The 21,681-nt window shown below is 27.6% G+C and overlaps 7 protein-coding genes and 2 long non-coding RNA genes across 19 annotated transcripts in view; 4 read left to right on the top strand and 5 right to left on the bottom strand.

Annotated features, from left to right (window-relative positions):
* Positions 1-521: 521 nt before the first annotated feature.
* LOC147658144 (uncharacterized) lies at positions 522-1,651 on the bottom strand. Its single transcript, XR_015291073.1, has 2 exons — positions 1,290-1,651; positions 522-1,211 (listed from the first exon to the last, which is right to left on the bottom strand). It is a non-coding gene; the product is annotated as an uncharacterized LOC147658144 (long non-coding RNA).
* Positions 1,652-2,046: 395 nt separating this feature from the next.
* l(3)L1231 (zf-C3Hc3H domain-containing lethal (3) L1231) lies at positions 2,047-5,512 on the top strand. The gene is made up of 2 exons (XM_012490802.3): positions 2,047-3,572; positions 4,209-5,512. Exons 1-2 carry the CDS (start codon positions 2,186-2,188, stop codon positions 4,373-4,375), a joined length of 1,554 nt encoding a protein of 517 aa, XP_012346256.2. The 5' UTR covers positions 2,047-2,185; the 3' UTR covers positions 4,376-5,512.
* Positions 5,513-6,862: 1,350 nt separating this feature from the next.
* Positions 6,863-9,740, bottom strand: LOC100865959 (protein phosphatase 1 regulatory subunit 36). Its single transcript, XM_031918308.2, has 6 exons — positions 9,292-9,740; positions 9,013-9,145; positions 8,437-8,941; positions 8,136-8,342; positions 7,822-8,054; positions 6,863-7,745 (listed from the first exon to the last, which is right to left on the bottom strand). Exons 1-6 carry the CDS (start codon positions 9,345-9,347, stop codon positions 7,539-7,541), a joined length of 1,341 nt encoding a protein of 446 aa, XP_031774168.1. The 5' UTR covers positions 9,348-9,740; the 3' UTR covers positions 6,863-7,538.
* Positions 9,741-9,850: 110 nt separating this feature from the next.
* On the bottom strand, positions 9,851-11,340 carry mRpL9 (mitochondrial ribosomal protein L9). Its single transcript, XM_003696153.4, has 2 exons — positions 10,706-11,340; positions 9,851-10,611 (listed from the first exon to the last, which is right to left on the bottom strand). Exons 1-2 carry the CDS (start codon positions 10,826-10,828, stop codon positions 9,883-9,885), a joined length of 852 nt encoding a protein of 283 aa, XP_003696201.1. The 5' UTR covers positions 10,829-11,340; the 3' UTR covers positions 9,851-9,882.
* Positions 10,870-12,706, top strand: HSPBAP1 (HSPB1 associated protein 1). The gene is made up of 4 exons (XM_012490791.3): positions 10,870-11,370; positions 11,481-11,767; positions 11,851-12,223; positions 12,321-12,706. The coding sequence occupies exons 1-4, from the start codon at positions 11,167-11,169 to the stop codon at positions 12,660-12,662; spliced, it is 1,206 nt and encodes a 401-aa protein (XP_012346245.3). The 5' UTR covers positions 10,870-11,166; the 3' UTR covers positions 12,663-12,706.
* On the top strand, positions 12,518-13,965 carry Arl2 (ADP ribosylation factor-like 2). The gene is made up of 2 exons (XM_003696152.4): positions 12,518-13,017; positions 13,306-13,965. The coding sequence occupies exons 1-2, from the start codon at positions 12,953-12,955 to the stop codon at positions 13,793-13,795; spliced, it is 555 nt and encodes a 184-aa protein (XP_003696200.1). The 5' UTR covers positions 12,518-12,952; the 3' UTR covers positions 13,796-13,965.
* LOC105736271 (uncharacterized) lies at positions 13,891-16,567 on the bottom strand. Of its 6 annotated transcripts, none has more exons than XM_086904811.1 (7): positions 16,251-16,555; positions 15,978-16,176; positions 15,463-15,881; positions 15,146-15,335; positions 14,828-14,977; positions 14,263-14,676; positions 13,891-14,202 (listed from the first exon to the last, which is right to left on the bottom strand). In XM_086904811.1, the coding sequence occupies exons 1-7, from the start codon at positions 16,272-16,274 to the stop codon at positions 13,961-13,963; spliced, it is 1,638 nt and encodes a 545-aa protein (XP_086760937.1). In that variant the 5' UTR covers positions 16,275-16,555; the 3' UTR covers positions 13,891-13,960. The 6 variants fall into 6 exon arrangements, with proteins under 6 accessions (XP_086760937.1, XP_086760941.1, XP_086760939.1 ...); XM_086904815.1 differs by having other exon boundaries at positions 14,596-14,676; XM_086904813.1 differs by having other exon boundaries at positions 14,828-15,335; positions 15,962-16,176; positions 16,251-16,567.
* On the top strand, positions 16,305-17,539 carry LOC147658143 (uncharacterized). The gene is made up of 2 exons (XR_015291136.1): positions 16,305-16,669; positions 16,748-17,539. It is a non-coding gene; the product is annotated as an uncharacterized LOC147658143 (long non-coding RNA).
* Positions 17,540-17,810: 271 nt separating this feature from the next.
* Positions 17,811-21,681, bottom strand: part of Ser (protein serrate) — a 102,351-nt gene continuing 98,480 nt past the window's right edge. For 5 of the 6 annotated variants that reach the window (XM_086904804.1, XM_086904805.1, XM_086904808.1 and 2 more), the window contains one exon: positions 17,811-21,604. In XM_086904804.1, the coding sequence (XP_086760930.1) occupies positions 19,893-21,604 (1,712 nt within the window). In that variant the 3' untranslated portion in view covers positions 17,811-19,892. The remainder of the gene's footprint in view (positions 21,605-21,681) is intronic. The other variant, XM_012490498.3, reaches the window with a different exon arrangement.

The following is a 21,681-nucleotide window of genomic DNA, read 5'->3' as shown; positions in this document are numbered from 1 at the left end:
TAATTATCTATTACTTAAGTAATATTTAAATATAAAATATATATATATATATATTTAATATTGATTGTTAATTTAATAATCAAATGTTTAAATTTTAAAAATGATAGAAAATGTAAAAATTTTTTAAATCATGACATTTTATTGTGTACTATTATATATATATATATATATATATATATATATATATATATATATTTATTAATTATATTTATATTATTTTATATTAATTATAGATAATATTTTTTTAGAATATATTAATCATATTTGGAAAAGTTATTTTTTTTATTAATTATTAAAAATGAAAAATTGTTTTATGTTTAAGATTTCTTTAAAAAAATTTTTTTTCATCTTAAATGTTTATTACAAAAATGAAAATTTATTTTAAATCAATTTGTAAAATCAATTTTTTGATTAATTTAATAATAATAATATAATTAATAATAATATTTTTTTATCACTATAAACATTAATTACAATCATATATAATTTAAAATAATTTTGTAAAATAATATAAGATAATGTTTCATGTATAAAGCAATTTATTGAAATATAGAAAATCATACATTTATATAAATCGTATATTATTTTAAATATAATAAAACATTAAAGAAATTAAACTAAAAAATGCATAACTCAAATAATGAAATATTATCACACATATGTTTTTGTTTCTATTATTTTAAAAAAAATTTTCTAAAAAAAAATAAATTAAATACTTATATATGATAACAGTTAAAAGGTTATGTAAAAATGAATAACGAAAAACAATCTAAACGTTTCTAATAGAAATAATCAAAATTTTGTAAAAATATATTTTTGTAAATTATCATATAAAATTAGTTAACACTTAAAATGAGCGTAAAATGTTTGTATACCAAATTCATAATGATAATACAATGAATTCAAAGATTTTTCGCATCAGAAACTGTTCGTGTGTGCAGTGTCCGCCATTTTGCTTTCTTTACATCTGACATGTCTTTCTAATGTTATTATCGATGAATGCTGGAATTTGTGCGTGAATCTTCAATCCCGTTGAAGTGTATTTTGCATGAAAAAGGTCGGATTGCTTCTGATTGGGCAACAACCTCTCTTATTGTTGGGAATAATTTTCATTGTCCCAACCTCGGTTAAACTAAACGAAACGAATCCATAAAGGAAACTTCGTGATAGTATTTGTGAATAGTTTACTCTTGTTATAGGATATAAATATGCTGCAAGATTCATTTTATGAATCTTTCTGACTGTATTATTGAAATTCAATTACAATATTTTGCATAGTGTCATATTACCTATATAAAGTGAACATAACCAAACAGTGTTGATATCCAACATAATGCACTCATGTCAACACTAGAGATAAAATGTTTATTAATATGGCTTTGTCTTATCAGAAATTATCAGAACTTTTAGAATCCAAATTTAATGTTTTGATGTTTCGTGTAATGCAATTATTAAAAAATGTATAGAGTATATTTAATTTGAATTGCTATGCGAGGCAAGGATTATTTTTATCCTGATCTAGCCATGGACTAAGTTCACGCTTATTGCTTGAACCAAGAGAGACTTTGATATCCATCTGACATATTATGTACAGAAATATGCAAATTTAAACTTAGTGATACATAGCTTTAACTCATCTAAACAATTGACTGCTAAAGTATTATTTGCACTTTTGAAACACAGAAATTTTATTGTCATTTAAATATATAAGATTTTTTGTAAGATTCCACTACATAATTTGATACTGAATATAGGTATATAATAGGTAATCAATTTTAATGTTTCTATTAAAGTATAATCCATGACAAAACTAAGTTTTGTACATATGCAGATATATGTAAATAACACAGCCAAATGCACATTAATATTATTAGCATAAGTAGTACATATGACTATTTTATAATTTATTATATTTTGTACAAAAATTCATTTTATTAGTTGTATCATCTTGATGCATATGTAAACATTAATGTGTCTAAAGCAAATGTAAGAAATACCAATCTGTGATATAATACAATAAAAATAATTTTTTATTTTTTTATTCTCAGTATTATGAATTCAGAAATATTTATGTATGGATTTGGATTTAAGCATATGGCGTGAACTAAGTTTTATCTAGATAAGAGAAAAGATTTGGAGGGTTTGAGAATGCAGGTAGAACAGGATACAAGGAAAACGGTAATCAATGAAGGTCCCTATATCCGAAAATTCAAACATGGACAATAAATTAAAGTTTTCGGATCGCTTAAAGGCTTTGCTGAAAACTGAGGTTCGTCAAGATGTCGATCCCTACATTTTCAGTGAACCAGAGCCATTTAGTACACATACAACAGGAAGAAATGTTACAGTAGTGTCATCTAAAAATTCTAAAGTAATGCAAAATTGTAAAAATAATAAAACTAAAGGAAAATGTATGAAACAAAGAATAAGGATAACATCCGTATCAGATGCGGAATTCAAAGTTGTACAAGATCGTGCTGTAGAATTAGATGCTGACTGTAATGTTGGTGGTGGTGGCAATGGTAATGGTGATGGTGAACATATAGATTATAAATTTGCAAAAGCAATTCAACAAAAACAACATCATATTGAAAATTTACAAAGACTAAAGAATAGAAGGCAAAGTCGGGACCATATGTTATTGTATTATCCTAGAGCTGGAGATGAAATATCAGATAGTGATTCTAGTGGAGATGAAATGACAATTTATCAGCATTATTGGTTTTCTGGAGATAATACTTCAACATTGAATCGTTCAGCTCGTCTCTCTCAATTGCGCTCTCAATTGAGACGAAGATTACTTCAATTACATAAAGGTGGAACAGACTCAGAAATTTTGTTACGTGATAGAGCTAGATGTTTATTGGAAGCTGCTTATAAGGATCCTGCATCTACAGCAAGAGCTTTAAGTAGTTCTCCAAGTACAAGCAAAGTAATAGATGGACCACTTTTAGTTGGTGGACTTTGTGGAGCTGAAGGATGTCAACAGACATCTTTGCCCTGTACACGTCATTGTTCTCGTCATATTATGTTGAATGGAGATCAACTTTTATTTGAACATTGCACTGCCAAATTTAGTGATAATACACAATGTTGTATTCCTGTGTTTGATGTTGCACATGAATTACCTCTTTGTCCAGAACATGCAAGGAAAAGAGATAATTACCATCGTAAAGCACAAGAATCTAAACCAAAGAAAACTCGAAAAAAACCAACATCTCCCACAATTCCCAGGCCTAAACCAAAATCTAGGCCAAAGAAACGAAAACGGCCTCCTGTGAATAAACTTGAGACTAATAAAGATCCTACTGTAATACATGAAGAAAGTCAATATTTGAATCAAATAAACTCTAGTGAAAATCAGACAAAAGCTTTGAATAATTTGAATACTGTAGTGCAAGGAAGTTCAAATTCTGCTAACTTAAATCTAGGATTAGGATTAGGTCTTGGAGGAGGACTTAAAGTAGATTTAGGAGATCATGAAGTGTTTCCTTCTCTGGATCCTGCAGAGCACGATTTTGGCAATGTGCTCAATAATTTACCTGCTGATGCTTTTAATGACTTATTCATTGGTAATTATAATATTGTTCCTTTCTTTTACAATATTTTTTCATTAATATTTTATATATAATATAAATTATACATTGATTTATATGAATTTATAATTATTTATTAATTTATTAATTTTATACAAAATGTTAATATATTAATATATATTATAAATATATATAAATAATTATAATATATTTATAAAATATTTGTAGAGCATCAATTATTAAATACAATTAATTAAAATTTACATTAGAAAGAATGAGACCATTTTATCTCTGTTATCTCATCACACATTTAATTTCTATCTCGCTTTATTCAATACAAACTTAAATTATAACTTATAGTTCTCAATTATTATTACAATTTATAATTCATAAATGAGTTTGAATCAATAGTTTTATACTTTATTATAGAAATCAACTTTAATATTTTTTTTGAATTTTTTATATTTGTTTTGAACTCTAGAATTGATTCTCCAAAACTTACAAATATATTAATTATTTTATATAATATTAATTTAATATATATTTTTTATAATTTAGAATTATAAATATACACATATACAAATACGAAATATGTTATTTTAAATATTATACTAAAATCAAAAATACGATTTTCTATTTTATTTTCTATTCTATTTTCTATTTTATTTTCAGAGGGTAGAAATGGGGAATATGAACCATCAAGAGAAGAGGAAGAAGAATTAGAACGAGCATTAGAGGCAGTAGATAAGGATGTACGAAATTTGGAAAGAATGGGACAAACACATGGACTTTTAGAGCCAGCCTTACTGGCTCAACTCATGTCAGACATTGCTTCGTAGCCCCGTCTATTTTATTAAGATAATGATTTGAAAATGAGTTCATGTGTGTTCCTTACATATATAAAAAAAAAAATACTGTTTGTGTCTGTGCTGCTAAATGTAAGATTGTGTTATTAACTTCTGTTGTATAGTTATAAAAATTCAAGAAAGGCAGGGATTGATATACAGCAAGGAAAAAGAAATAAAAATTATCAGTTGTTTAATATAAATTTCGTTGGGTAAAACTACATCATATAGTTATAGATTCATGAAAAAAAAAAGAGATAATATTCTAAAAATTTCATTTTTACTGAAAAGTAATCATGAAAAAATTACAATTAAATATTGTTCTTTTATACATTTTCAAATTATTTTGAATATTGTTTAAAAGTTCAGTTAGAGTGTTTTAGTTATAACAAAATAGATCATATAATAGATCATTAAATATTTTTCAAAATATTTATAAAAGATATAAAAGCCAAAAGACAAAAACATTCTATAAAATAATTCTATTATATTTGAATCTTTCAGGGTACATCAATTCATTTTTATTTTATTACTTTAGTTATGATACAAATTGAAAACTCAATTTATTTAAATACATTTATTAATTCATTTTCGCTAATGACTTTTATTTTGTTTTTAAAATAAAATATAACCCGGAAAATATAACCCTGATCTGCAAGTAATATTCATAAATATTTTGTAAAGATATGATCAAATGATTTTATGTAACTTCTTTAAGTTGTATAAATTTTCTAAAATGTTTTAAATAGAATTAAAATCTTTTATTGAAAATCAGTACACTACTATTTTCACTGTATATTTTGATAAGAATGTAATTTAATTTTTGTTTAAATAGAAGTTAGAAATGTTTTATCAAATTATTTTCTACCAAGAAATTTTGTTTATAAAAAAATAAATAAAATTGCATGAACACATGACTGAACTTAAAAAAAAACTACATATATATATAAATAGTTATTCATTTTTATCACCTACCTGCTGTAATAATATATGCAAATAATTGCAAATAATCTTATTAATATGCATAATGATCACTATCATCATTTTCTTCATTTTGTATTATAATCATGTAGACAAATGTTCAATAATAGATAGCTGTAACATATAATTAAAGATTGAACTTAATAAGAAGTGCCGAAATAGTTTCATTTTTGATATTTTTAGTAATTGTAATATGTTTAAATTTCTTTTGCAGCCTATGAAAAAAAAATGACACGCAATATATTATTTTAATATGCAAAATAATAACATAAAAAAATTAAGATTTAGAAGAATAAATAATTTTAGTAAGGCATAGATTTTGAGAATAAAACTAGATTGCTATTATAATTATAAAGAAAACTAAATCATTTACTGCCATTTAATATTTAAATGATTAAAACTTAACATTCTATTATATGTACATGTAACATTTTCAAATGTATATATAATATATTTCAGATCATATTATATAATTTTAATACATATCATATTTAAAATTAAATAAAAATATTTTGTTCGCTTTGTAAATTATAAATAATTAATTAGATACATTCACAAGTAATACCAAGATTTTAAAAATTTTTGTGAAATCTAGTTTTTATTATCAAAGTTTCTGTGCTAAATATATTTATTATCAAAAATATTAATTTTTGTATCTTATATATGCGTGTCATTATTCATACATAATAGGTTGCAAGGAAGTGTATCTTGAATAATAAATGTTTTAGCTAAATGTAAATCATCACAAATGGACAATGAACTTGCCACTTGTAAATGGAAAAAATACAATATAATTTACAATTTAACCCATATTGGGATTAAATTAATGTCATATATATATATATATATATATATATATATATATATATATATATATATATATATTGATATAATATTGTTATTATATATATATTAGTAGTAAGTAGGTACAGTAATTATTTATATAAGAACAATGCAAAATTTAATCAGAAAACAAATGCATTGCTTCAGATGTACCTATATATGTATCTCCTTGTAAAATATCAACATTAGTGCGCATTATTAAGCATTATTAATTATAATAAGCATATTTTTTACATTGTCTTATTGTACTCAGTTTATCCACCCTTATCACATATCCTTAAAAAGTTATTTTTTAAACATATGTGTCTATATTTAATAATATTTTAAGATAAAAAAATTAATAGTATTTTTATTTACAAATCTCTTTCAATATATGTTACAAATTATTTTAAAAAATAGTTTTTCATATTATGTATTAGTTATTAACATTTGTTTTCCTTTATTTAATTAACAATATCAATATTCTGTACTTATATTCATTATTTCATTCAGTTTTTATAATATTAAATGAAATGCTAATAAATTATTTTTAGAGTAAATTTTTCATAAAATCAAATGTAGGCACATATTTTCAATTATTTAATTGTTGCTAATTTATATTAATATCAATAATTACACAAGAAATAAAACGGTCTTGAAATAACAATTAACCATTGATTGTGTTCTATTTATTTTATTTTATTTTGAAAAACATTCAAGAATAATATTTTATTATTATTTCTTATATATCATATGAAATATTTATTTTAATTATCTCTTGCACATCATAATATGTAATAATTTATAATAATTTTCTTGTAAATAAGTATATATTTATTACAAATAATAAATTTACAAATTTTATTTATTTAATTATAAAATTAATAAAAACTGAAATTATTATAAATAATATCAATTGATATATACTTATATATAGATATATAGTTTATCATAGCAATGTGAATAGTTTTATATTCGATAATTGATAGAATATATCAATTATTTTTATTATTTGCCGTATATAAACATATTATATTATAACATTAAAATTTTTAATTTATTGATAAAATAATATATTTTTAATTTAAACTTGCATAAATATTCTTTTAAAGAATATATCTTAATAATTGATATTTAAAAAAAATTTCAAATTTTTCTAAAAAATTTTAATACAATTAAAAATAATCTAAATTATAATAGTATAAATTATATTATATTTGGATTAAAAACATTTCATAAAAAGATTTTGTTATTAAAACTTCTTTTTAAAATTTAAAAAATAAATATAAAATACGAAAAAATTGATATTGATTTAGATATTTATACTTATAATTTTTAATTTGTTTTTAAGTAATCAATCTAATAATGTTGATACTGAATATGTATCGTATTCGGCACGTTTCTGACGTTTTAATTCTCTCATCAACCAATTCTTTCTTGCTCTTTCTCGAGCAATTTTATAGCCTTTTGGTGATATATCTATAGTTTTCATTGAAAAATCTCGTGTCAGATCAGGTTTAGTTTGAAATAATGGAAGCCTTTGAATTTTTATGGGTATTTCCTATAATATTAAAAATATAATTTAATTTTTAATAAAAACATATACTTATAAACAAATCATATTTATAAGAACTTACTATATCTTGCAATGTATCTTTAATACTTTTTTCATATTTTTTTCTTTCAGATAATTGAATTTTGTCTTGTTCTTCATCTTTTTCTTCCAAGGGCATTAGAGTAATATCATAATTTGCTCTGTTTTCTCCTAAAATTCCTACTTTTATTCCCAGTTCACGTAACTTATCTTCTTCAACAACAAGAGCATATTTTAAATAAAGAATACGTTCATCATCATAATTTTCTTCTATTCCTGTAAATTATATTGTATCATTTTTTTTTCTTTCTTTTTTTTTTTTTTTTTAAGAAAGAAATATATAGAAAAAAATAATACCTAAAGATAAAAGACGATAATCATAATCTGAATATATTAATTCTTGTATTAAAGGAGAATTTCTTAGTAATTTTCTTTTTTCTTGTATTTTATGACCTTGTAATATTATAATATCATCATATAACATATCCTGAATAGTATGGCTTATACTTCGTCTTTCTGCTATGTTATATGTTTCAGTTCTAAATAATCTATGCAATTCTATTTCTAAAATAAATATTTTAATCTTTATTTTATTATTATATTATTTTATTCTTTATAGATATTTTATAATATTTATATTATTATAGTTTTTATTTACCAATTAAACTAAAATATTTGCGTTCTAAAGCTATCCAGACAATGCGATGTGTCATACAAATCAGTACTTCAAATATTCTTAAATCTTTCTCTCCTTGTGATTGTGTTAAAGATGTTCCTTTTTTTCCACCTGTCATATGATGATATTGAATAACATCTTGACATCCTATTATTAAATCAGCATATTCTCTACCTAAAACACAACGAAGATTTTGCATTTCTTCTGCATATCTAAATCTATAACCCTGTGCCAAAGGATTTGGTGCTTTTTTCATAGTAGCTGCACGTTCCTTCATTAATTCTTCCCATGTTATCACATAATATTGAAAATAAAGTATTGCAGCTCTCAAAAAACGATCAACAATTGGTAAATGGAAAAAATTTATAAACTGAGGACTTATGGGACTGATCAATAAAAACATCACAAGATCTTTTATATCTTGTAAAATAATGACATCTGGTTCACCTGGAGATACTTTTCTTAAATAATATCTTCTAAATCGTAACTGAAATATATTTTGAAAAATATAAAATATAATTAAAAATATAAATGAATCATCTGTTTTCTGATATTTACCTTTTCACGTTGACTTAAGGTTTCTTGAAAATTTAAAATTAAATATGCATGTGGACAATACACCTTTGATTGGTAAACAGGATCAGATTTTTGTTTAATTTTTTTAACATGTTCATCTTCAGTCTTTTGTGTACTTATATATTTAAATATAAAAAGAAATTATAATTGTAATAAATATTTGTCATATTTCGTTTATGAATAGATTATAATTTATACAAATTTATATATTTATATAAAATTTATATAAATATATATTTTAATTGCTAGAAAATTTATTACCTTATTAAAATTAATGCATCAGAAATTTCGTCCCATGCAAAGTATCTATCTTCCATTTTTAAATATTAGAATAATAACATTTTATTCGTAATAATTGAATTAGTAAAAAGATAGGTTAATTAATTAAGTAAAAAGCAAATCACTATTCAATGCTGCTTTAATGCTAAATAAATTATTAATTGCATATATGTATATGCATTTCTTCTTTTGTAAATATAAATATAAGTTTAAAAAAAGATTAATATTATGATGTTATATATAAATGTAACATATAAAATATTTAGAAAGACGTAAAGAAAATAATAAATATTCAAAATCATTTTCTTTAGACTTTATATTTATTTTTATATTTATAAAAATTGATATATATAAGAATTTATATCTGTGAAAATAGTTATGAAATTATATATTGTTATAACTTATTTTTTCATTATTAAAATATAGATATAAAGACATTTTATAGGTATTTTAATTATTAAATTTATAAAATAATATTAAAATTTTTTTGAGTTTTCAAAAAAATAAAATTTTTGATTTTCATTTATCATGAAATGATCACTTTTATAATAATACAATTATTTATTATTCACATCATTTATTTACATCATTAGTTTCAAAATTAGCTAAACGATGTTTTGGAAGGGAATTTAATATTGGTTGATCTTCTGCGAAAATTGCTATGTTTTTTAATTGATAAAATGGTACATCATATTTAATTTGCTTCTTTGGATCTGAAGTATAATGATGTATTTTACATCTAACTTTAACTTCTTCATGATTATTGATTTTAATAAGAATATAAAATTCTTTATTTTCAATAGATAGATTTGGTCCAGATATAGTCTTATCTGGAAGAATTATAGCATCTTCAGGTACAATATATCCTAATTTTCGAAACGATACTCTCACATGCCATTTTTCTATAGTCCATGGAATATCCATGGACATTGATAATGATAAATAACACACAGATAATACATTCATTGTTCTTTCAACAAATTGAGAACTATACATAGATAATTTCTTCTTTTCATCTTGGTCTTCAATTAAATATTTTTCTAGATTTTCAGGTGTTGCATATACAGCTAATTTGGGTAGTATCAAAGTTTCATAAGCCTTTTGAGAAGACACTGTGACTTTCTCACCTTTTTCACCAATTTTTTTTACAGTTTCTAGCAAGACAATATCAATTTTTTTTTGTGGTTTAACATTTGTATCTTCTACAAGCTCATAAATGAAATGTTTATGTTTTAACTTTGCACGTGTCTCATATTTTTTATAAAGAGGCACTGGATATTTTCTTTTTAAAATAAACGTATTCTAAAATAACAAATAATAATTATTTATTTTAATTAATAAAATTAATATTTAATTTTATACTTATAATTTGTTGTAAATTAATACTAAATATTACCCGATTTTGTTGTATTAATACATTATTCTGATGCGAAAAAAGTAATTTTAAATAATTTCTACACAATTGTGTATACTTTAACATATTTATTTCTTTGTTGAATACAATATAATTAAAAAGCATATAGGAATCAATATTAAACTACAGTGAAATTGTTTCAGGTTAGGTTAGGAATACTATTATATTTTTGTGTATATATTACTTAAATTGTACTAGATGTATACAACTTGAAATTATTAAATTAAATTATTTTGATATCATTATTGAAATATATAATATGTTTTTATATATATATTAAAGAAATAATAAAAAATTAAATAATTTAATAATAATCTTTAATAATCTATCTGTTTTTTATAAATAAAATTGAATTTATTTTTTAAAATTATATAACCTATATAATGTATATAATAATATAATCTGATCAAATTATATTTGGAAAGAATAAATAACTTTTAACAATGGAAACATTGAATTCACCATCAGATAAAGTTTTATATCAAGCTATTATGGAAATTAAAGAACCAGTGATATTTCAACGATTCTTACAAAATGCAAAAGATGATTATTGTTGGAAATTATTTGAATGGAATTTATCGGAACTTGCTGAAAAATTCGGAGATATTAAATTACCATTTCGAGTTGGTTATAATGCTAAATCTACGGTAAATTGCTATTGCTATCTTATTTATCTTATTTATACTTTTTTTTATATATTATTTTATATTTATATTTATTAGTATAATAATAAATTTAAAAATTTCATATATTTCAGAATCCACAATGGGAAGTAAATTGTCCAACAGTTTTAATGACACTATTAGAATTTATTCAAAATATGAAACTCCATGAAAATCATAAAAAGTGGTATTATTTTGATTATAAATATATGCAAGAATGGTTTAAAAATAAACCAGAAATAATAAATTCAATAAATTGGAAAAGATTTAATATTGATAAAACTGGTGATGATTCTACTATTTGGATTGGAAGTAAAGGAGCTCATACAAATTGTCATCAGGATTCTTATGGTTGTAATTTAGTAGCTCAAATACATGGAAGGTTAGTTTTATAAGTAAAAAGAAAAATAAAAACAAAAAACAATAAAAAAATAAGATTGTTTAATAATATATTATTTTCTTTAGGAAACAATGGTTATTGTTTCCTCCAAATTCAACTAACTTTCTTCGACCAACAAGAATTCCTTATGAAGAATCTACAATATATAGTAAATATAACTTTTTTTGTCCTACTAAGGAAGATGAGACTAATATATTAAAAATAAAAGACACAGCAAAACTAGTAACTTTAGAACCAGGAGATATATTATTTGTGCCTCCTGGTTGGTGGCATTATGTTGAATCATTGGATTTTAGTATTAGTGTCAATATGTGGTTACCAGTATTAACAGATAATATATCAAGAGTTAAAGAAGCTATTGTTAAATTAATAGTAGCTAAAATTGGAAAAGATATCTATAATATACCTGAAATTAATGAAATAGATAGTATAAATTTGGTAATGTATAATAAATATTTATTAGTAATAATGTTAAATTATATTAATATTTTTAGTTATATAAATATTAAAGATTAAAATTAATTTATTTTAACAGCTCAATATTGCTATTGAAGAATGTAAACATATAGAAAATGTAGAATCACCTAATAAAAAAATAAAACATAGTACATGGACTGCCAAAGATTTAGCAATAGAGTATCCAGTTTATGTAAAATTACCTCATGAGCTTAAAATAACAGAATTAGAAGAATTTTTGAAAATGAAAAGGGAAAGATTTTCTGAAGAATATTTTGAAATGTTAAAAGAAGATTCTTCCAAAACTCATATTAATCTACAGAATATTTACTCTTCTGCTCAATGTTTATCTGAAAATATTATCAATGCACTTTGTCATCCTGATGTAGTTAATAAAGTTACTGAATTATTTCTATCCTAATATTTATGTAATATATTGTGGAATTTTCAATTTGTTTACATAAATTATTATCTATTTTTTCATTATTTAATATTTAATTTATTATTAATATTGAATTCATTTATTTTAAATAATTAAAACTTAAAAATTTTATATTTTATATTCATTTGATATTCATTTGATGTTACATTCAATTTTATTGTTTTATATAGAGGTTAAGGTTGACTAGTTGCACAATTATATTTACATATTCTGAGAATATAGATAATGCGTGTATAAAATTGTGACTAGTGATATTTCTGTGATTAATAATGGGTCTGTTAACAGTACTTAAAAAATTAAAACAAAAGGAAAAAGAAATGCGCATTTTAATGTTGTACGTATCTTTCTTTTTATATATCTTTCAATATTTATAGGTTAAGAATATGTTATTGTATTTAAGTTAGTATATATTTTTTTTATAAAATTACATGTATATTGCATTTATACATGTATATCTATATTATTTATTTTAATGATTTTTTTTTATATCTTGTAAAAATATAATTATAGTTTAATATAATATATATATTAAATTATATATATAAATTATAGTTAATATACATATATATAATTTTTGTTTCTTTTATATATATTTTGATTCATATATTTTATATGTTTATAGAGGTTTGGATAATGCTGGTAAAACAACAGTTTTAAAAAGAATTAATGGAGAACCAATCGACACAATATCACCAACTCTTGGTTTCAATATTAAAACTTTGGAACATCGTGGATATAAATTAAATATATGGGACGTAGGTGGCCAAAAATCATTGCGTTCTTATTGGAGAAATTATTTTGAATCTACTGATGGTCTTGTATGGGTAATTGATAGTGCAGATAAAAGAAGATTGGAAGATTGTAAAATAGAATTATATAAACTCTTACAAGAGGAGAGATTAGAAGGTGCAAGTTTATTAATCCTTGCAAATAAACAGGATTTACCTGGAGCATTATCTGCATCTGACATTGCAGAAATTTTGGAATTACCTAGTATTAAGACTCATCATTGGCAAATATACAAATGTTCAGCAATTACAGGAGAAAATCTTGTAGAAGGAATAAATTGGATTGTTGATGATATTTCTGCTAGGATATTTTATATAGATTAATAATAAAAAAGAAATTAAATTTTACAATTTACATTGCTAATATTATAATGTTTTATAATATAATATGTTTATTTCTTATATATTAGAAAGCAGAGTTATTATATAATTATACTTTATTTAAACTATTAAAATTAAGATATTATAAATAAACTACAAAATTCGTTTTTATAGATTCTCTTCCTCATTAGTTTCTTTTATTTCTTTTTTTTTAATTTTTTTATTTTTACTTTTGATTTTTTTAGGTTTTTCTGTTGGAAGTTTTGTATTTGGATATTGTTTCATGTAAACAGATTTTAATAAGCCTTGATCAACATTATTTTTTATACCACTAAATGCAATCATTAGTTCATTTAATAAAGATTTAGATAAGTTTAATTGGAAATTTTGCACCAGTTCTAAAAACTTTCCTGCAATATTAATTTTAATTTAATAAAAGTAAATACTATATCGTTTTTATTTTTATGTACCTTTCGAAATGAGATCATCAGAAAGTGATAATACAAAATGACCAAAATTTTTACGACGTCGTTTTTTTTTTGGTCTCATGGCTTCATAATTGGCTCTTTTTAAAAGTATTGCTTTTACATCTGGACCTTCAATTTTATAATTACTAAATATACCTCCCAATTTAATGTCGACCCATGGTTTACTATTTTGAATTGTTTCAAGTTCTGGTATTATGTTTTTATTTGCCCAAATATTCGTAAGATCTAAAATACGTAGCTGACTTTCTGACGATTTCTCTGGTGTAATTGCTTTAACGAGAGCAAATGCACCATCAGCTTTGAAAGGATTGTCACCTATATATAGTTCCTCGAGTGTTGCATTTCTTGATAGTGCTCTTGCGATGACAGTTACATCATCATTAGTAAAACGATTTCCTGAATATAAAAGCGGTATGCGATATGAACTAGACATTTCATTATTTATTAAATATCCATATTCATTATGTTATATTTTAATAAGAAATGAAGAAATATTAATACTGAAAAAAATCTTAATATAGATATTTGATTTTTATCTTTATGTTACCATTCAGATGCAACTTTTTTAATGTTGAAGATCGCAATAATAATCGACGCAAATACGAAATACATTCTTTTCCTAAAGCGTTCCAAGATAAATCAAGATCGCGTAAAGTTTCATTTTCCTCGAGTCCTTTAATAAATTTCTTCCAAGTTTCTGTTGTGTATAAGGAATTCCAAGATAATTCTAAATGTTTTATTATCTTTGAACAACTAACTAATTTTTGTAAAGCATCTGAACACGATTCATCGAGATGATTGTGATTCAATAAAAGAGTTTCAATGCTTTCATTATTGCAAATTGCCTGTACAAGGTAGTCAATACCTTCCTTACGTAAATTACAATCGGAAAGATCTAATGTTTTCAATGTTTCATTCATAAAAATTCCATCATATAATTTCGCAACACCGTTTGGACCGATTTTACATCCTGATAATAACAAAGTGTGTATTATATTGTTTTTTAAAAGCAGTTCATTTAAATGATAACAGGCATCCTCTGATAACCAATTACCCTAGAACAATTATTTATTTAAGCAAAAATTTTAAGAATTTTTTCTTTTTTTTTTTTCTTTTATACTTTTATAAATTAAGTTCTGAAAATTAAGTAACATTAAATAAAATAAGAAAATATCAAATTACTGTAAGGTTGATCGTATTCACAGTAGGATTTTTCATTAGAGCTTCAGATAAAGGTTTAATGATACGGGAATTGAATCCGTAATATTGTAAATTGATTTTATTAGTTCGTAACATGTCTTCCATTGCTTGTATAGGTCTTATATAGGATGCTTTAACTAAATCGAAAAATTTCATTATACCGTCATCTGCGTAAGAAGGTCGACGTTCCTGAATGGTCCAGAACGCTGGTACTAAACCAGGATCATCAGGGATTGGAAACATCGTATAGAGATTTTGCAATTTCAATCGGGAATCACTGATATCTATGTCTTTAAGACAAGGATGAATGGAACTTTCTACAGACAATTCTTCAGAAACGATGGATTCTTCTTCTGAGGTGATCAGTGTTTTTTCCGATACATCTTCTTCCTTTTTTATATCTATAGATTTAACATTAAATACTCGTTCTTATATTTTTTGTGCACATGAATGATATCCTTTTTCTTTAAGTTAGGTTTACCAAAATAATATTACACCAATCACTTTTTGTAGCTCTTCTTCTTCGATTTTTTCTTCGGCTATATCTTCAAATTCCATTAAAAAATCTTCAAAAATCCAGTCCAGTTCTTCTTTGATTTTCTCTTCTTCTTCATCTTCCAGAAATTCCCATTCTTTCCTATCCCATCCCTTATAGTTTAAATAATAATTTGATACATCTTCGGGATCAATTATATTCTAAAATACATATGATAAATGAAAAATTAAAAAATTAGCTGAAAAAAAAGAAAAAAAGAAGATTATAAAATTACTTGGGCCTTTTTTAAAGGATCCATTTTTTTATCTTCAATTAATTAAAATTTTTGATTAATTTTTTTTAATTTATTTTACCAATAATTTATTTAATATTTTTTAAACATGAAGTTATCACGACTAACGATAACGTCGAATTCTTCCATTGAATAACTCTAATCGATTATATATATTTCCTAAAAAAAAATCACATTCCTTTTCCAGAATTAATTTTACCCTGAAATTTGTCATTTTTCGATATTTTTTTCTTTTCATGCTACTTTTTTTTTTTTCAGACCAAAAAAGATAATTATTTCCTTCATTTGCAACAACATTCATTTTCCTTGATCAAGTGTCATTTCAGATATCAAACATGTTCGATCGTGTTCAAACAACTCTACGATGTAACCATTTTTAAATACCCGGAAATAGCATATTGGTAAAACGTTTAAACGCGTCACATTTCTCTAGTTGACGTTATTAGAGAGTAACCTTGATGTTGTTGCGCTTTCTCAAGGCATATCCCGTATTTGTCGTCGTGAAGGTACTCTTAGATGCTCGTGGTTCACACGGACCTTATTCGGCCAAACAGCTAGGCTGACTCATTTACCGGGTATTCGTCAAGTGACTCTTCTGGGCCATTGTATTGTAATTTCGGCAAGTCGTTCATTCAACAGTCACGCGGTTGTATACGCGGCTCATGTATCGTGGTCAAAATCGCCCTCGATGATCGCCCGATCCTCCTCTCTCACGAAATTGCCTACATACACGGCCTTTGTTAATCTCAGACGCGCTTTCGATGATAATGAACACCGTATTGTACTCGATCAAATGATCTATTTAAATCCAAGCTCGGTTTTGTTGACGAGATCCGGATCCGTCAACCGCTGGCATCGTTCGCCAGCTATATTAGTTTTAAAACGAGTTTTAAAGTTATTCGGGATTATATTCGAAAAATAATGATCGATACAAAAGATTTTTTTATTAATTATTATTATGTATTTTTTATATTTGTTAAAGGTGCATAATATAGTTTTTCGTAAACGCGTTGGAATTGTTAATTAAATACAAAAAGAATGAATTTGAAATTTTTTGATAAATGAAATACTAATATAATATCAGAATTCTGTATATAGACATAATAGATAGACAAAATCAAATATTTAAAGGATTCAAAATATCTCTTCCCATTTTACAATTAATGATAAATTTTATCTTTTATCGTTCTTTGTTACAATCATGATTTCTCTAAATAAATTTTGATACCTTTGCGATTGGCAAACGAATAAATAATTATTAAAATTCCGTATTTATTATCATTATTTTATATTACTCGAATATTACTCGACACTGTTCATCATTTAAATAAGAATGTATTCAAACTACGCGTTGCTCGTTCTGTTTCTCATCGTTGGATCGTGCCAGTTGCTCCCGGAAGGCACGTCTACCTACGATTCTGCGTTCCCGGTGATTTGAATGCAACTTGCGCGGACATCGACTCGGGCTCTCACCACGTGAGAGAATTCGTTCGGTCTGTTGCTGTTCGGGTGCAATAAACCAGAAGTAAAAACGAAACGGTGTCATAAGGGTTGTACTTTTTATTGAAATTTCTTCATCATCATCATCATCATCATCATCATCATCATCATCATTATTATTATTATTATTATCATGTCGCTGTCGTTGTCATAGTCATCGTCGTCGTTGTTGTAAACTTAGGCGGAAAGAAAGAAATTGCGGGACCGGAAGGAGCTTAACTTTATTTACACGCACTCATTCACACTTCCTTCGCGATTATTTGACACGGGATTGATCACAACGCGTGGATTATCCATTAGCTATCTAAATTGGAGACCAGGGACATTAGTTCCGTTGAATTGAAAAACAGAATAAAAAATGTTCACGAGATCGTTATGATCGATCGATCGTATAGTATAATATAGTATAGTATAGTATAGTATAGTATAGTATAGTATAGATTGGAACTATTGTCCATGATCTCTCAATAATTAAAATACAAGGCAATAAAATATAAAAAATAATATAATATAATATAAAATAATATAATATATATATATATATATTTTTTTTCTTCATCGCTTCTATATATTTTGTATAATATTATAGATTTTTTTATAAAATAAACTATCTGTTATAAAAAATTTCTTCCGTTATCATCTTACAGTACGCCCAATACGGTTTTCTTTCTCGTTTAAAGTCTAGTAATACGCGCGTTTCATGCGTCCGTCGTTGCGCGTCGCCATACGCTTGGAACGATATTAAGAGGAAAGGGGAGGGGAGGAAAAAAAAAAATAATAAAATTGCACATCTAACAGAGGGAAGAAAGGAGGAAATAGGATAAAATACAATCCGAAGTGGGACGGGGAATTATCTGGATCTATGTAATGGGTTTATTTACATCATACAACGTTTCGATCACGCGAATGGCTATGCCATATGTCGCATCTTATCGATTCCTACACGCTCCCTTCACCCTCTACGCAGGAAAAATAAAAAAGAATACTTCCTTTTCATTATAGATCGACTCGTGGATACGACGATACATCACATGAATAATTAATTAATTTTTGTGTAATTAAATCACGAATCGCAATGATAGAACCGTGCGTAATCCTACTGATTATTATACGGCAAACGGATGCAAACCGTTGCAAACTAGTTAGCAAACCAAATTGAAGATTTTTCTTAACACGTTATCGTTATCAATCGTGATTTATTAATCATGATTTTTCCAAGAGGGCGCTACGAGGGACTCGATAAATCTTATCGCGCAATAATATTCTCTCTCGCATTCTTTCTCTCTCGTTCGCTCTATGAGTATCACAATAATATCGTCCGACGGAGCGTCCGAAGCCTGCTTTCGCGCAGATTAATTCGCCTACGTGCGCTATTATAGCTCTACAATATCTACGGTGGCCTGCTATGCCGTCACTTGGCCCGTGTTCTCAGCTTCGGATCGTAGGGGAATGTTTACGATTGTAACGCGAATACAACGTCAATAGATCAGGCCTTAAGGCTGTCCGTAAGGGACGACGGCATTTAGAGATGATACAGGCTTAGCGAAATTAATAAGTACAGGCTATGTACATATGTACAGTACGATAAAACAACTCGGCAACTTGTCAATATATAATTGTAGACCGGTCAATTATTGTCGTTGCGTTATTAGCGAGAGACATATTAGAGAAAGATAAAGAATGATGTTTCTCATGTTTAATGAATCAATTTTTTGTTGAAATGGTCGAATTTTATAAATCAATACTATCGGTAAAATAACGTTAAAATAATTCTCCTCTTTCTCTATCTTCCTACATACTTTAATATCTCCCTTCTTTTCGTATCAATTCGCAGAAGGAAAAAAGATTTGAAGTAAAACGCGGTTTCGAGGTTTCTTAATTTTTAGCGGATAAAAAAAAAGGCAGCGCAATTTTATTTTTCGCAATTTCATTTTCTAAAGTAAGCGAATATCCGTTGAATCGTGTATTATTAACCCTTCAGTCTGTTCGTTGCAATTAACCGTTGGCGTAAACACTTGGTACAGCGAGTCCGATAATTCCGTTTCACCATCTTTTCGCGTCTCTCACTCGCAAGTGTTTTTTCCGAATGAAATTTTTCACGAAACATCCGTAAGTCTGCGGGCGTTACACGTGCACCGTCAGTACTTGATGCGGTCCCGATGTCTGATTGCTGCTCCCTTGCTGAGAATACGTCGGCTCCTGCAATCTAGGTTTGCTGTACGGTTTATGAGGCCCTTCTTCGTACGTAAAACTAGCGGTATTGTTCCTGGCTTCTGCGCTGGGAGCTTTGTAAAGTGGTGGCAACCGATGTCTACTCTCGTCCGAGACCATTTCCAAACTCTCTTCGGTTGCACCGAGCGCACCCAACGAAGTTCCAGACAAAGGTCTCACCACGGAAACTCTTGGTTCTCCTTGATCCTGGTCTTTCAAAGGGTTCGCGTATCTCCTAAGATTCTCCTCGTTTTGAAGATTGTTCGATTTTTCGTCCAAATCGCTGCGGTGTCGATGCAACGATGTCTCGCTGCTGGTCGTCGCGGTCAGGCTGGATCTTTGTCTGACCGTTCGAAGATACCACAGTCCACCGAACAAAGCCAACACCAAAACGGTCGCCAGAGCTCCGCCGAGGACGGCCACGTAGCTTCCCGCGCTGCTCGAGTTTACGGAACTCGGTTCGCTGAGCAAGGCCGTCTCCACTTTGACCTCGAGCACGGAGGCCAGAGCGAGTGGTCTGCCCAGGGGTCTGCTAAGGGCCTCGCCTAGATCTCTGGCCGCATCTGCGGCCGCTTCCGAGAATATGGTCACTTCCACTGTGTCGTTATCACCAGGCTTAAGATCGCACAGAAGAACGATCGACTGTGGCCTTCTCGGATCGGATAGAAGTTTTCTCAATCGTCTACAGAGGATCTCTACCGATGTACTGGCGGCCAGAGTGTCTCTTCTTAACAGGATGGTAAGCCTGGAACAGGTTGGGCCCGGCGTGGCTTGTCCAGGCCAACAGGAGGGCGGTGCCGGTAGAGCGGGCGGCCCTACTCTTCTTCCAGTTTCCACGGGGCGACATTCGCCCCATGCTGGACACGGCGGAGCTAGACAACTTTCGTTCGGACTAGGCACGCATACCTCGTGAGCCAGACACGATGTACCGTTCAGACAGTTTCCAGGACCGCACCAGATATTGCTGCACTGGTTCTTCCCGTTACGACATTCGCAGACGTTGCAATCGTCGTCCCAGCTAGCCACCGGGCATCCTGGTCCACCCGCTGTACGAATCTCGCAGCGTATCCCGGTCCTTCCTGGCGGGCAGATGCAAGTGTAGCTCGCTATACCGTCCACACACGTGGACCCAGTCGTGCAGGGATCGCTGGCGCATTCGTTCACGTTTATACGACAATCTGGACCGGTAAAGCCTGGCGCGCACTCGCATCTGAACCAGTTGATCCCGTCCACGCATTTACCCCCGTTCAAGCAAGGCAATGGCTGGCAATCGTCGACGTCTCGACGGCAATTCGGACCCTCGAAACCTTCGCGACAGACGCATCTGTAATTCCCATCGGCGGTGTTCACGCAGGTCGCCCCGTTCTCGCAAGGATTGCTCGCGCACGCCGGAGATGCTATGTGGCATGCTGCTCCCTCCCAACCTGGTGGACAGTGACAAGTGAATCCATCTCCGCGATCTTGGCAAGTTCCACCGTGGCGACAGGTACCTGGTTCGCAGTGTCCAGCGCGAAGAGTACAAGTTTTGCCCTTCCATCCACCCCTGCAGATGCAGGTGAAGTCCGCGACACCGTCCACGCAGGTGCCGTTGTTGCGGCAGGGTGAGTTCGTACACTCGTCCACGTCTGAAGATGAACGATAAGAAATAATTTTATTGAAAAGAGATTTTTCATCGATCGTGATAATCTATTTTATTGCGTTT

The sequence above is a fragment of the Apis florea genome, unplaced genomic scaffold (assembly GCF_048593485.1).
Source record: "Apis florea isolate Af1SG1 unplaced genomic scaffold, ASM4859348v1 contig_2350_pilon, whole genome shotgun sequence".
Classification (NCBI taxonomy): Eukaryota; Metazoa; Arthropoda; class Insecta; order Hymenoptera; family Apidae; genus Apis; species Apis florea.
The sequence above is the reverse complement of the archived record's forward strand: the minus strand, read 5'-3'. Positions and strand labels throughout refer to the sequence as shown.

Excerpts from the sequence above, each read along its gene's own strand:
- HSPBAP1 (XM_012490791.3), top strand. The coding sequence starts at position 11,167 with ATGGAAACATTGAATTCACCATCAGATAAAGTTTTATATCAAGCTATT. Across the intron at positions 11,371-11,480 it reads GTTATAATGCTAAATCTACG|AATCCACAATGGGAAGTAAA; the intron begins GTAAATTGCTAT and ends CATATATTTCAG. Across the intron at positions 11,768-11,850 it reads GTAGCTCAAATACATGGAAG|GAAACAATGGTTATTGTTTC; the intron begins GTTAGTTTTATA and ends TATTTTCTTTAG.
- LOC100865959 (XM_031918308.2), bottom strand. The coding sequence starts at position 9,347 with ATGGAAGATAGATACTTTGCATGGGACGAAATTTCTGATGCATTAATT. Across the intron at positions 9,146-9,291 it reads GATGCATTAATTTTAATAAG|TACACAAAAGACTGAAGATG; the intron begins GTAATAAATTTT and ends TAAATATATAAG. Across the intron at positions 8,942-9,012 it reads CCTTAAGTCAACGTGAAAAG|TTACGATTTAGAAGATATTA; the intron begins GTAAATATCAGA and ends AATATATTTCAG.
- LOC105736271 (XM_086904810.1), bottom strand. The coding sequence starts at position 16,274 with ATGGATCCTTTAAAAAAGGCCCAA. Across the intron at positions 15,336-15,462 it reads TGAATACGATCAACCTTACA|GGTAATTGGTTATCAGAGGA; the intron begins GTAATTTGATAT and ends TAATTGTTCTAG. Across the intron at positions 14,677-14,827 it reads AAAAAAGTTGCATCTGAATG|GAAATCGTTTTACTAATGAT; the intron begins GTAACATAAAGA and ends TTTTATATTCAG.
- mRpL9 (XM_003696153.4), bottom strand. The coding sequence starts at position 10,828 with ATGCTTTTTAATTATATTGTATTCAACAAAGAAATAAATATGTTAAAG. Across the intron at positions 10,612-10,705 it reads TATTAATACAACAAAATCGG|AATACGTTTATTTTAAAAAG; the intron begins GTAATATTTAGT and ends TTGTTATTTTAG.
- Arl2 (XM_003696152.4), top strand. The coding sequence starts at position 12,953 with ATGGGTCTGTTAACAGTACTTAAAAAATTAAAACAAAAGGAAAAAGAA. Across the intron at positions 13,018-13,305 it reads GAAATGCGCATTTTAATGTT|AGGTTTGGATAATGCTGGTA; the intron begins GTACGTATCTTT and ends ATATGTTTATAG.